A 14,798-nucleotide genomic window follows, 5' to 3' on the forward strand; every position below is an offset into this window, starting at 1 on the left:
TTATAATTTAACTTATTTTATGAGGTTTGTACAACTTTGAATGATAAGTTGTCGTATGAATAATTATAGGTTAGTAATTAAAAAAATAGATATGATATCAAAAAATCCAAAAAACAACATTAATTTAAAAAAAAACCAATGTTGTCAATGAAAAACAAAATCGGTTTTTCTTAAAATCAATGTTGGTAAGAAGAAAACAACATCAATTTTTTGGTACACCGATGATGTTTTTTGAAAAAAATATTGATTTTTAATCAAACGTTGATACTTCAACATGGTTAATTTGGTTTCAACATCGGTTAAGAAAGTAACCAACTTCAAGGAGTCTCTTGATGATCCATGAACCAATAAAACCAGTACCTCCTGTAACACACACTCTTCCTTTGCTTTCTTCCATTTGGCATTTTGTGAATTCTCCCTTGCACTATTGACTGCTATGTATGCACTAGTTAGATGAACAACAAAGGATATTGAAAAGTGACGTCTATGGACTTCATTTTTCTCGAGCTACATTGGAAAATGACACCCCTGGACTGTTTCTTTCTTCATGCCAATGTTTTCTTTATAACTTGTAGTTGCACCGGTGAAATCGACAATGAAGTATTGCATTTTATATTTGGTAAATTGGTATGTGATGCAATATTCAACCAACGTTTTCTTTAAAAACATTTTTTTCCAAGATTACTAATTAGTATTAATAGCTGGATATATTATTAAAAAATTAAGAACAAATTATATTAACATCCTTAAGGTTTTTTTTTAATTACACATACCACTCTTATTTAATTGTTATAACAACCTTTGCTATAAGATTGTCAGCGTAATATTTTAAAACATTAAAAAGTTAGTATAATATATATTGAGGTGTCAATGTAATATTTTTAAGAGATTAGTGTATAGGAATAAGGAGAAAAAGTTATGTGTAATTTGAAAAAAAATAAAATCAAGATGTAGAAATATAATTTGCTCAAAAAATAAAGAATTAATTAAATATGTTTTGCAACCTGAAATTGGGAATCTATATATTTATAAACCTCTAAATTAAAATTTGTGTTTTGTAGTCCTTCAATGATGTTCAAATAAGTCATCAACTTGTTCAATCGTATCGACCATGATGAAGAGCATGTATTCGCTCACTCTCCAGCTCGCCAAGCACTTGAACGTGCTTTTTCTTAGGCTTCGTCTGCTTTCGCTGCTTAGTGTTGTTGCCATTCTTCTGGGACTGGTTGTTGCAGTGGCTTCCAAATGGACCTCATTTTTATGGCAAGAAAATAAATAACCTTCATTCTTCACTGTTAGTTTCAGAGTGAGGAATAGTTAGGGCCATAAATGATTTTTTTTTTCTCTCATTGGTTGATTTATTCTTTGAAAGTTTGATTTAAATGGTGTCTTTTTTTAACATTCTTTGAAAGTTTCATTCCAATGGTGTCTTCTTTTTTCTTTTGTTCTTATAACATTCTTTGAATGTTTGATATGAATGTTACTTAAAAATCAGTGTTCAACGAGGCCAAAATAATGATATTACTTTCTTTGTTAATGACTGAAATAATGTCATTTCATCATAAAAGCAAAAACATTATTTGAAGAAATCGCATGTCTTTTTAAGGGATTAATAATAATCTTATTTTAAGCTCTATATAGAACCTAGAGTTTATACCGGTAGGATATATTTTGTGGCATTGAGAGGTGTTTTTGGACCCTTCTCAGCCCATTAAGAGGGGAACTATTATTTCCACAATCAATAGTGCTGTTAGCATTATCAATCTTTGGAAATTCCTCTTTTTTTCACTCAATATTCCCTTCCCTTTCCCTTGGATTTTTTAATCCCTTGCATTAGCAATTGTGGTGGTGTCAATAGTAACATCTGTTAATAGTCTAATGAGTCCACACTTTTTAGCCCAATAAAGACCTAACATATAAAATATGTTTGAATGTCTATTCAAAATGGCGTGCACGAATTTTATGATAAATCTAGTGGTCCATAAACTCCTTTTTATAAAAGGAATAATATGGATGCTTCTTGGAAACAGAGGTTAGTATAAACCTAGGTTTGAACTGTAAATCCAAACACGCACGCACTAAGCACCTTACATGGACCAAGGTTTCACTTGCTACTTGGAACTTGAAAGTCAGAAATTCTAACATGGAAGGTGGAACATGTTATTCTAAAAGGAGTGTCATTCTCATGTCTAAAAGAATAATGTAGTATTCATTAAGGAACATAAATTATCATAAGAAAAAGAAAAAATATATTAAAAACAAATAAAATAAGAATGGATTTGAAAAGGGATGGAAAGGACATATAAAACAACGCAACAAAAAGAGTTGAGGAAAAAAAAACATCAACAATTGTGATCTTTTTTTATCTCTAAGAATTGAAGACACAATGTCAATGTTAGAAAATATGTACAACAATTTATATATCTTTTTCAACGAACTAAACTAAATTCTCTTGATGAAAAATTATGATCTATATCATTGTAATTGTGTTAAAAAAATGCAATGAGACAAATATTTCTAAAAATGGATCAATTCACAATACACTCCCTATAAAATAGAAGATTGACTTTATTTGTTTTGATTAAGAAAAAAAATCAAGTATCTAAAACTTTTAATGGAGTTTTGACACTACGGAAAAGAATCCGAAGGGAGAAAAAGTTTATTAGAGGAAAAAAAAGAAGTAAAAATGAGACTTTTTTTTTCCTCTAATCAATTTGTTGTTTGGATTTATGTAAGGCGGTAGTTCAAGATATTTATATAAAATATGTGTATACATATGTTATTATTGGATTTATTGATTTGTGTTAATTAAGGTTGATTTATCGTTGGAGATAGATTGTTATTAGATAGATATTATTCTAAAATTTTCAAATTATTGTATGCTTGATTTTGAGCAATTCCAATCTCTCTAATTGGTATGTCACATCATAATTATTAATTTGTTATTCTAATTATTTTATTTTATTATACTATCTTAATATGTAAAAATTTGCCGAACTCGAATTTGTGTCACTTAAGAATAATATTTGTCTTATCCTTTTGATAATGCACACCATTAATTCATCAAAAAAAGTTTATTAGAGTTTAGAGGGAAATAAAAGTAAAAATATCTTTTACCCAATCACAAGAAGCGTGTAAAATAAGAAGATATTATCAAGTATTTTATAAAAGTGACAAGTTATTATTTTCACAAAATAAATTTCACATGTAAACTTGATGGTTGAGATAAAAAAATAATTATTTTGTAAAAGAGGAAGAATGATTATATTTGATAAAATTAATTAAAAAGATAGTTAAAAGTTAAAAAATTATTTGAAAGTTAGAAAGTTGTTGGAAGTTGATAGTTGAAAATTTTAGTTTATTAAATTATAAGTATTTATAAAATTATTTTTTAAAATAATTAAAAAAAATATAAAATGATAAAAATAATAAAATTATGATTTACTAAAAAAATATAAAAAATTAAATAAATATATTAAAGATAAAAATATAAAAAATTAAAAATGAAAAGATGGCGTCTTAAAAGAGTTTCGTGTTTCAAAAATATTAAAAATTGTTAAAATAAGTTTGCTTATTAAATAGTTAAATAAATTTTTTAATTAATAAAAAAATTAAAAACTAACTAAAATATATTAATTTCTCGTTTTTAAGAGACAAGATTGTAAAATTAAGTAAAATAGGAAGAATAAAATTATATTTTATCTTTTTTAATTTTGTTTGAAAATATTGATTCAGGTTCGGTCATAATCAACCATTAAATCATTTTTCAAGTCAAATCTACAGTTCAAAATATACAGATATATTGATTCAGGTTCAGTCATAATCAACAATTAAACTCATTTAAAAACAATTATCATAACACTAATTATTACCGTTAATGTTCTACATTTCTCAATCTCACAAGCCTCTCCATTCTTTTCTTTTTCTGATCGGTTCCATCGCCTGTAATTCTTAACTTTTAAGCAAAAAAAGAAAAAAAAAATCCTAACTTCTAAGCAATTGAAGAAAAATGAATTAAATTCCCAACGTCAAGCAAATAATCAAATCCAAAAATCATTATAAAAAGAGAAAAAGAAGAAAGTGTAAAGAAACATTATTCATAACTCCTTCTCCTGTTTCTGTAGCCAATAAAAATAAATTAAAAAACAACACGAGAAACATAAAATAACTGGATCTAAGTTATATCCATATAGCATATAAACATACATAATATATAGCATTACATAATTAATAATAAAAATGTAGAGAGGATAAAATCCCTGTTATTTCACCATAAGACCTACAACAAATAATAAAATAAACTCTGAAGTGGTAACGTGGAAAGTCTCAAGTTTATTATATATGTTATTTTGGAATATTAATTCATTCATGAAATGCAAAATAAGAAATCCTAGAACTTGAAGACCGCCATGAGAGACAAAACGAGCGAGGCACCGATCATGATGGCGGAGCAAGGCACGGAGTCTGCGGCTCCTGCTTCAGGCGACGGTGCCGGAGACGAGGCGGGGGATAATTCTTGAGCGGAGGCGGCGGAGAAGAGAGCGAGGAGGAGGAAAAGAGCGAAGGCCTTGAATGTTGGTGCCATAGCGAATTAAGGGGGTGCAGAAAGTAAAGTAGAGAGAAAATGCACGTTCAATGGAGAAGATAAAGAAGAAGGGGCATTAATTTATAGTGGAGAAAACGCGGACAGTTGGCAGAAGATGGAAGGCGCGTTCTTGTTTGGAGAAACCATTTGCGTGAAAACTCCGACAACACCAGTAAACGTTAATATTCCCCTGGTATCAACTATCCACTTTTTCATTACTATTTCTTTATTTTCATTTTAATTAGGAAAAAAATCACACAATAAATATTTTTTTTTATATTTTAAACATGCTAAGGAATAAATTGATTCAAGAGTGTAACAAAATATGCACAACATAATTTTATATATTTCAATAAAAAAATTATTCTTTTAATTTCTTAACTTAACTAATACCTGAAACATTAATTAAAAATTATTTCTTTTTTTCTGAAAACAATTTATCTCTACATTTGAAAGTCACCAATTAATCCTCTAGATGTAGAACCTTATGACTAATAACATTAACTAATTTTATAAAATTGTATTCCTCAATCATAAATTTATATTTTTTTTAATAAATTCTAACTAGCAACAAATAATTTGTTAGAGAAAATATATTAAATGGTTCAAAAAACAGAAATATATATTAAAAGTGTATACTATTATTGTAATTAATAATTTGTCATCAATGTTTATTTATAGTTTAAAAGGATATATACATTGAATTGAATTTATTGAATATATACTGATAACAAGTTTTAAAATTTAATAGACATTTATAAAATTAATCTATTAGTATTTAATTAGTTTGGAAATTACATTATTTAAAATTTAATATTAAAAAGATTATTAAACCACTGACACACACTTTATTCTCTCTAGAACTTAGAAGTGTGTGCTGTTAAATGCCATTGAATATTGGTTCCAATCCCTCTTGTCAGTTCGGTTCCCGGAACCCTCCAGAACTCATCATGCATGCTATATCAGGATAGTTTCTTGTCCTCTTTTTACCTAACTTTAACACTCCTCCAAAAAATATTTATTTCAGTGAATCAAATAAGAATTATAATTAAGAAATATTTTATTAAATGTGTTCCGATCTATTGGCTATTGAGTTGTCTACCAGAACATAAATGTGTGTAATATGTCCCTCTATGTCTTATATATATAGACCCTTTATTCCCGATAAAATATCATGTTTCCTTTACTATAGGCTAGAATTTTGTTAAGATAAGATTAAATGTATGTCACATATAATTGAATATCGTAAGTATGATAATATAATACAGATGAGATCTGATATGATCTTCTGCCCTAAAAGTCCAGGTTTGGAGAGGAGATAGTTAAGCAGGTCAATCGTTTATCGACTAAGCATAAAATTACTGGGCTGGTCTAGCCAACATCGACCAAAGGAAACCTAGTTCCTAAGGCTCCAGTGTGTATCAAGAAGAGGCTAAAAAGCATAAGTTGAATCGATTCAATTTTGAAATAAAATAGAATGTCATGTGTGTTGTGTATCTGGAGAGAATTCCTTGTTGGTCATGCATATCACATGATACAGGAGCTGACATGTTTCATTTTGAATTCAATAATCAGGGTCTTATTCTTGAAGTGTTCACCACAGCATAACATTGCTTGTGTGGTGCCAAAGTGACTAAGCTTGGAAAATTTAGGAGTTGTCAAAATGGTTATGCTGTGAAATCATCCTTGAAAGCTGAAGATAGAATTCTGTATCCCCTTGAGAAGAGCTTCTTCTTTTTACCTAAGCCCATATCTATAACTAACTGATGCAGCAGCAGCAACAACAATACCAAAGACTTGTCCTACTAGGCGAGATCGGCTACATTCATCATGCTGCGATTCTGCATGGTTAAAACTTAAAAACCAAAGCTGTTAGCATATATGATATTTATACAAAATAGGTTTTACTTGTTTTTTCCTTTCCCATTAGATTGACTATGTTGAATTTAAGCGGCATGCTGGGGGTGGTTCCAACTTCCAATATGCATTATTTGACTTTGTTATCAGACTAAAATCTGAACAAGAGCATCTCTTCCATAATATTCAGATAAATGAGTAGCATTTGGTAAATTTGTGTTTAGAAATCAAGGAGACAAACATATATTTATGTTGACCAACAACATCTGAATATAATTTGGCATGAAAAAACTACTAGAAGCTTACATTTCAGTTTCTGCAATTCTTGAACTTACTTCCATAAGATTGCAGTTGACCTTTCTCCTATTTTAAGTTTCTTGTGCTCTATGTTTTGCTTGCTATTATGTTTTTGTGCATTTGTCTTGTGCTTCTTTATATATGTATTCAGGTTGCATTTGTTCTCCACTTCATGAGGATTCAGATTTTGTTGCTGACAAGGACGATAAGGTTCTCCTACACTGATGATTATGTGATGCCAGTGAAAGTGGCGATGAGAAAGAGGTAAGTGATTTTTGTTTGCCTTTGTTATCTTTGTGATATATACTTCTCTACTCTTTAAATCTATGTTCTTGTACCCAAATGTTATTGGTGACCAATTTTCGGAAGCCTACCAAGAAGAAATCAAATAAGGGTCAAGTTATGGAACTCAAAGTCAGTCAGATAGTCCTCGGGATTGTCGTCATACATTCTTGGCACCCATTGCCAATAAAAAGGAAATAAGGGTTTCTTGTTTATATCACTTTAAAACTTTTGTATGATGTGGTGAACGGTCTGAACAGCGGTCTCTCCTGATATTAAATTAGTGACATCCATCAAGCATTATCCATTGGCCTAGTTCGAAAATGATGAAGGAATAATAGTCCGATCGTTGGTTCCATCCTAAAAATTATACATAACAACACACCGAAAGCCTTGAATGGCCACCCACCCATTCGGATGAAGTTGAGAAGGCGCCACATTAAGTATGTGAAATCATCAAAGGAAATTTCTATTCGAAGATCCCAAAAGATGCAATCATACACGTAAAAAATATTCCCTTAAAGGTATTACCTTGGCAGCCCCCTAGGAATTGGCCTCGGCCTCGCCTTTTCTAGGAATACTCAAATCTAAGTGTCGGTACGACAACACCAGAGATGAATCAGGTTGATCGCCTCGTCCATGAACATAAATACGTTTACACAATTGATTAAGTTAAGAATATTGATTTTATCGTTGTACCGTGAATAAAAGGAACCCACTTCACCATCAACCCAGGAGTACCCGTTTATTGTTGCAAAATGCCTCAACATTCGCCAAATGATACCTCAACCGGATCAACCAAATTCTCCTCGGCAATAGGTTGCGCCTCAGAAAGTGTAGACACATCTTCATATCTGAATACCTCTGGTCGCCTCAACCACAAACTTGACCCCTCAGAATCACCGGAGTTGTTGGCCTTTGAACCCAAACTCATGAGTCAAAGAAAAAGCATACCTGAATGACAAGTACTCGGTGCAGAGCATAACGATCACTTTTAAATGAAGATATGAAGGACGAACCCCAATTTTTTAGAAAAGCCCAACAATGTCTTCAATTGTTGGATTCATAGAATGCCTAGAGATGCCGCGTTTCGCACAACATAACGATCACTTTTAAATGAAGGATATGAAACAATGCCTACGCACGAATCCCATGAGACAACGTTTCAACTTCAACTTTCAAAAAATAAACTTAAAAGCCTTTCTTATTCACTACGTTTTAGAGAAGCTTGAGGGGCTTGGATATGGTATCGATATCTAACTAAGCAGAATACTTAGAAATGTCCCTAGTAAAACCTTTAGGACCCTAAAGTATATCTTCCGAAAGTCAAATAAACTTAAAAGTCTTTCTTATTTACTTTAGAGAAGCTTGAGGAGTTGTATATCCTATGGGTATCCAGCTGGACCAAATTCCCAAAAATACCTCTGATAAAACCTTTAAGATGCTAAAACATACCCTCAAGAAGTCCTAGATATTTGGCATGACCAAATACCTGAGCACTAATTTCACCTTGTCCTTTGAAGATTAGTTAGTGTTCACTCTAGTACTATTGATCATGCCGAATACTTGTATCACCTTATCCTTCAAAGATTGATTACTCTTTAAACTAGTATTAGATATTCAATCATCTTGAATACTTGAGCACTAGTGTCACCTTGTTCTTTGAAGATTATATTATTGTTCACACCATTATTAGGTATTCAACATGATTGAATACCCGAACACTAGTGTCACCTTGTCCTTCAACGATTGATTATCGTTGATACCAGTGCTAGGTATTCGGCATGGCCAAATAATCGAGCAGTAGTGCTACCTTGATCTACAAAGTTTGATTGTTGTGTACATCACTGTCAAGTATTTGGCCATGCTGAATACCCGAGCACCATGTTACGCATGATTTCTATAGGACACTATTCGGCATGGCCGAAAACCTGAATACTCTCCCCTCACCCATGACTACTTGTTTAAAGGTAAATTATCTAGATTAACTAATTAATAACCATTATGAGAGAATTCAACTCCCTCAATATAATTAGAGGTACATTACCTAAAAAGGTAATCTTGAGAAAAGATCCATAGGTACAAGGCCCATTAAGATTTGTTTAAATAGCTACATGAATATCGAGGTAAAGTTATTGTTAATTGTCATTTATTATCCTCATTTATTTCTCTGGATTGAAACCTTAGTTAAGTGTTGGAGTGTCTTTTGCAGATACCTCACCACTCTCGGGACTCTCGAGTACTATTTGGAGAAGAAAGGAGGTCATTCGTAAAACTTAAGTAAGAAGAAAAGTTACATGTTTATCACGTTCAAGTACATCTACCTTTATTTATTAATCACTTAACAAAGGACAAATCTTCTCGAAGGACTTATTCTATACATCGAGGGATTGATAAACTTTATGTTTGGATAAATTTTTCAATAAATACTTATAATTAAGAGAATAAATTAAGAAGATAAAATAAAAATTATATTTTTATTCATAATTATTTTTGTATAAAATACATGATGTAGTAAACAAATTCTTTCATATGCAATAAAAATTATTTAAATAATTATTATTTTCGACAAACTTCAAGCCATAGGAGAGACACTCTTATAATAAACAATTTTGTATGTATATATTACTCAAATAATAATATTAATTCCTTACTAAATATTAAAGGATGATATTGTCAAAATATTATTTTCAAATTCAACTTACATAATATAATTTAGTTTAAGCCTTATTTTTAAAATATAATTTCATATTTATTTTAACGTTGGGTGAATATTTTTTTTTTAAATTAAGTTGAACCAAACAGCTTACTACTAGTATTAGAGTTAAATAATAATAACCGTTTAAAATAATAGTTATGACTCGCTCAAACAGTTTAGATTATAGTTAAAAAAAATATTCCGGTTATTTTTATGAAAATAAATATGCTATCTCAGCTCGATGGATAAAAATCAAAATACATTAAATAAAAGAACTCTTCGGATTAGAAATGAAATAGAAAAAAAAAGAAAAAAAATTATAAATAAATGAAAAATACATTAAAAAAATATGTTATCTCAGCTCGATGGATAAAAATCAAAATAAAAGAAGCAAAGAAATTTCTTTTCACTTTTTTGGATTAGTGGAAAAGGGATTAAAATAAATAAATTATTTTAAAATATTTATATGCTAAATAAAAATTTAATTTATTATTTTCTCAATATAAATTTATTGATTAATATAAAAATAAAAAAGAGAGATATTGTTTATCTCCTCTTTCCTTGCAGTTTAAGAGGAAAGTGTTTTTCTGGTGAGTCACATGAGTTAAATTCCTTCATTTTTATTTCTCCAGAAAAACAAACTAAAAAATTCAATATTTCTATCATATCTCTCTTTTTCCTATTTTTTTCTATCACATTTCCACCAAAACGAACAAAACAAAGGAACAATATCAAAATATGAATAATACGTACACTTTCGATCATCAAACATGTCCTTATTAGTTTTTTTTTATTTTACACATTTCATTTATTAAATAAACTATATACGAGCTCTATTAAAGAAAATAAAAATCCAAACCATTTAACATAATTTTGAATTTCCATAAATTATACTTAATAATATTTTTTTAATTAACTTGTGGTCTCTAATGAGTAGTAGAGTAGGAGTTTTACAGTCTCAGCACGTAATGAGAAAAACAGGGCACGCTCCCATCCCTTTCACCGAAATGGGTAAAGCACACGTGCGAGTGGCGAGGGACGAAGTTGACTGGGGTAGCAAGCACACGTGTCAGTGACGATGGGACGAAAATGACCTCTGAGAAAACTGGGTCAGATTGGGCGGCCAGCTTCTTCCTTGTTGTCGCTCACCATTTTTTACCCTTCAATTTTCCCACTTTACCCTTTTCTTTTCACAGGTTACCAACAGCAATATAATAATTAGAAAATAAAAATATAAGGTTCAGCCACTTTCCCCATTCACTTTTCCCTTGTGTTCAATAAAATATACCAATAGTTTCCTCAAATCGTATCAATTAGTTCAAGTATGAAATATAAATTTATAATAAATAGTCTATCACTCAAAATGTAAAGGATTTTTTCACTTTCATCTAATAGCCTGCAAGATAGATTTATTAATTTTTATGATAATTATTTTAAAAATTATTTCTATTATGATTTATGATTGGTTAATAGTGTAATACATACAAATTCAACTTATAAACTTATTTTTTATTCTCATGTTTATTGTTCTTTTCCTTTTTTTTAAGAATTTTCTATGAATTTTTCTGTAAAAAAATACACCGATATATAAAATCTTGTTTTTTTCAATTTAATTGATTAAAAAAGATGCATAAATATTATAAATCTTTACGTCGAAGGAAGTTAATCTCACAAAATATTAATATTTAAAGAATTAATATCTCACTCTCTTTAGTGGGATATCCTACATTAAAAAAATGGTGGATTAAGTGAGTCAGAAAAAATAACTCTGGATTTTGCGATAATGGAGACTATAAAAATGCATTGTGCCTTGTTAGAATGGCAACAAATTTATATAATTAACTTTTTTGTGCATGATTGGCATTGCCAACCAGCCCCTAACAAGATCACTTTGATGTAAAGTCTGCTAGATTTCTTTCCTCCTTAGTTCCATCGTTCAAATCGTTAAGTTCGGGCCAACATGTTTGGATTAATCCATATTCCAAATCTGTTACTTCGTTTGGCCAGACATATAACTCAACTTTATAGTATTGTAGTGAAAATAGAAAAAGAAAAACCACTCTTCGTGATGACGCTAAGAAAGACAAATAATTTTTAAAATTACTCCGTCATTATAAATTTATAGACTTTTTTCTTTCTTTTAAATAATTGTCCTCCTAAAACTTCAAGGCTTAGCCAATTTTTCAATCATATCCTTGTTTAATAATTAAATAGTTAATTTATAATTATTGAGACTGAGTCATGGGACAAATCCATTAGATTGAAATTGAATTATCACAACCCATAAAGTTCAACTAGGCTAAAATGTGAAAGGAAACCCAAATCAAGGTTTAGAAAGAAGATTTTTAAGATGAAACTATAAAAAGTGAATTATATCTTGGCATGAAATAAAAACATAATTATCTGAATGACGTTAAGGTTTTGCAGCGCAAGCCAAACTTGGGCAACTCTATGATGATATAATGTTTTTAACCCAAGAATTTATAAGTAATATTTGATTGAAGTGATGTGGTGTGGACAAGTTGGTAATTGCAGAAAGGAGATGGCATGAAAGAAAAAGGGTTTCCAATACGCGTCTCTACCAGGTCCATATTCCCAATCTCCTTTCATTACCAACCTCACAACACAAACTTCTTTCTCTTCTTACAATTACAAATCCCTTCATCTCTCTCTCTCTATTCTCATTTCAATCCCCTTCTTCAACCCCTCTCTCTCTCTCCAAAACGCCAAACCAAAAAATGGCTCAGAAGGCCGAGAAAAACGACACCGACTTTAAGGTCCCCGAAACCATCATCACCCCCTGCACCACCACCACCGCCACCTCGATTACCGAACCTTCTAGATTCTTCGACGCAACCACCCCCGCCACGTCATCGCGCTCCCCCAAGCGATCCCTCCCCCTCGACGACGAATCTCAGACGGACCAAACGGCGTCGTCGGAGCCCAAACGCGTCGTGAGCCGCTGCTCCTGCTGTCGGCGGCGCGTGGGGCTCACTGGATTCCGGTGCCGCTGTGGCGACCTCTTCTGCGCCGAGCACCGCTACTCCGACCGCCACGACTGCTCCTACGACTACAAGGCCGCAGGGAGAGAGGCCATAGCGAGAGAAAACCCCGTCGTGAAGGCCGCGAAGATCGTCAAGGTCTGAAAACCCTAAATCGGAGAACAAAAATCTCCCAAGAGATCGAACAAATCGCTGAGAAGAAGAAGGGGATAACACGAAACGACGTCGTTTCCACGCGATCGCGGTTCGGTGATTGATTGATTAATTAATTAATTAATTACTCGCGTCGCGTCTTTTCTCCGAGACGCGACTCGGCGCGTGGGTGGAAATCTGGGAATTTGTATAATTTCTAAATTTTTATGCCTTTTTTTGTTTAATTTGGGTTGGAAATTTATAAATTATTATCGTGGTTGTTATGTGAATCAGTGGAATGAATGGTTTTTCGTTGCCTAAAATATACTGTACTGTTCGCCCTTTTCTTAATTTTTAATTTTAGTTTGTTTTCTTAAATTTTTTTTTAAAAAACCTCATTTTACTGTCTTCAGTTTTTTTTATTAGATCAAAGTTGTTCATTTATTAGGTTTTTGTACGAAAATTATTAATTTTGGTTGACGCAGGAAATGCATATATAATTTGACATCTATTGCAACTTGTTGCTCATGTTGCCAAATTGACATCTTTTACAACTTGTGTTAAATTGCTCCAAAGACATTGATTTTTTAAAATTTAACAAACGAAATTAAAATTGTTAGCTAAAGGACTCGATAAGTATTTTAATTTTCTTTTTATAATGAGAGAGCATAGGATTCAGGGGAATGTTGAGGGAAACTAGATTGGGGTGTGAGGGTATAGTTGTAAAATTGCGTTGTACTTTGAAATTGGAATTTTCGAGAATAGTGATGATGATAGAAAGTTGGGTGGACCCACATGATTTGTAATGGGAAGCTTTTTTGAAATATTATCGCGAGATATTGGGTGAGTGGGTGAGATCGTGTCGTGATGTAGGCGCTGCGAGATTTCGCGATTGCGATTTCTATTGTTCGTGATAGTGACACTCAACTTTTTTGGCGCATCGGGAGCCAATGGAGTCGCGCCACGTGGAGGATTATGATTGGGCTGCGTCTCGCTGATAATTGCGATATGCTTTTTTATTTATTTATTATTTTTATATGGAAGAATCTCGAGGGAATGTCATGATCGAACGCCTGGGATTTCGTGGTGGATGCCATTCTGGGCTTCCTTTGGCTAAAAAGTTTGTTTCCTGCTCTTGTTTATTTATAGTAACAGTAAAATTATTACAATACGTTATACATGTGTAATTGATTATTTAATTGGAAAAATAGGTAATGCAGTACAGAGAATTTTTTAAATAAGAAATCTTAAATATTATAAACACAAGGATTTGTGAAAGATAATTTAAAAATAACTAATATTTGCTTTAAATTTTATCAAATAGTATTTAATATGAAGGTGCCAGGTGCTGTAAATGCTTGATACTTGAATTGACATATTAAAATGGTATAATTTAAGAATTTCAAATAAAATTGTTAACAGGGGTGGGGTAAGGTATTTATAAAAAGAAGAAAAAAAAGTGTCTGCATCAAAAGTATTACAATATGTTGTTATTTTGTTAATACGAAAGTGTGCGGGTTAGGAAAAACTCAAAAAGTCTAGAGTGCGCATGAATTTTCTTCGTTTTTTTTTTTTTCCAATTTAGAAAGCATGTCATGGATTCTGCGTAAATCATGCGTGATGATGATGTATGTATTCTCTAATAAATTTATCACTTTTATTACATTAGCATCTAATTATAAATGGTCAACTTTGTTTATCATTTATTTTTATAAAAAAATGATTTTTTCACCAATAAGACTTGAATTTAATAATTGACTTTGGTACCAATTGGTTTCTTTGATTTCAATTTGACAAACATAAGGCATTATTTGGGTTAAAAGAGACCGGGAAAATAAAGGAATATCGTTTTTTTAAAAAGAAAAAGAAATTAATATTATATTATATTATATTTTTAAAATAGATAAAAAATTATAAGTTTAAAATATTTTAGTCTAATTAATAT

The 14,798-nt window shown here is 31.1% G+C and overlaps 1 protein-coding gene and 1 long non-coding RNA gene across 2 annotated transcripts; both read left to right on the forward strand.

Annotated features, from left to right (window-relative positions):
• Positions 1-3,835: 3,835 nt before the first annotated feature.
• LOC121173228 (uncharacterized) lies at positions 3,836-9,399 on the forward strand. Its single transcript, XR_005887662.1, has 3 exons — positions 3,836-4,778; positions 6,161-7,003; positions 9,234-9,399. It is a non-coding gene; the product is annotated as an uncharacterized lncRNA (long non-coding RNA).
• Positions 9,400-12,113: 2,714 nt separating this feature from the next.
• Positions 12,114-13,176, forward strand: LOC100787421 (zinc finger A20 and AN1 domain-containing stress-associated protein 5). Its single transcript, XM_003540486.5, has one exon. It carries the CDS (start codon positions 12,458-12,460, stop codon positions 12,863-12,865), a length of 408 nt encoding a protein of 135 aa, XP_003540534.1. The 5' UTR covers positions 12,114-12,457; the 3' UTR covers positions 12,866-13,176.
• Positions 13,177-14,798: the final 1,622 nt, after the last annotated feature.

The sequence above is a fragment of the Glycine max genome, chromosome 12 (genome assembly GCF_000004515.6).
Source record: "Glycine max cultivar Williams 82 chromosome 12, Glycine_max_v4.0, whole genome shotgun sequence".
In the NCBI taxonomy this organism is placed as follows: domain Eukaryota; kingdom Viridiplantae; phylum Streptophyta; class Magnoliopsida; order Fabales; family Fabaceae; genus Glycine; species Glycine max.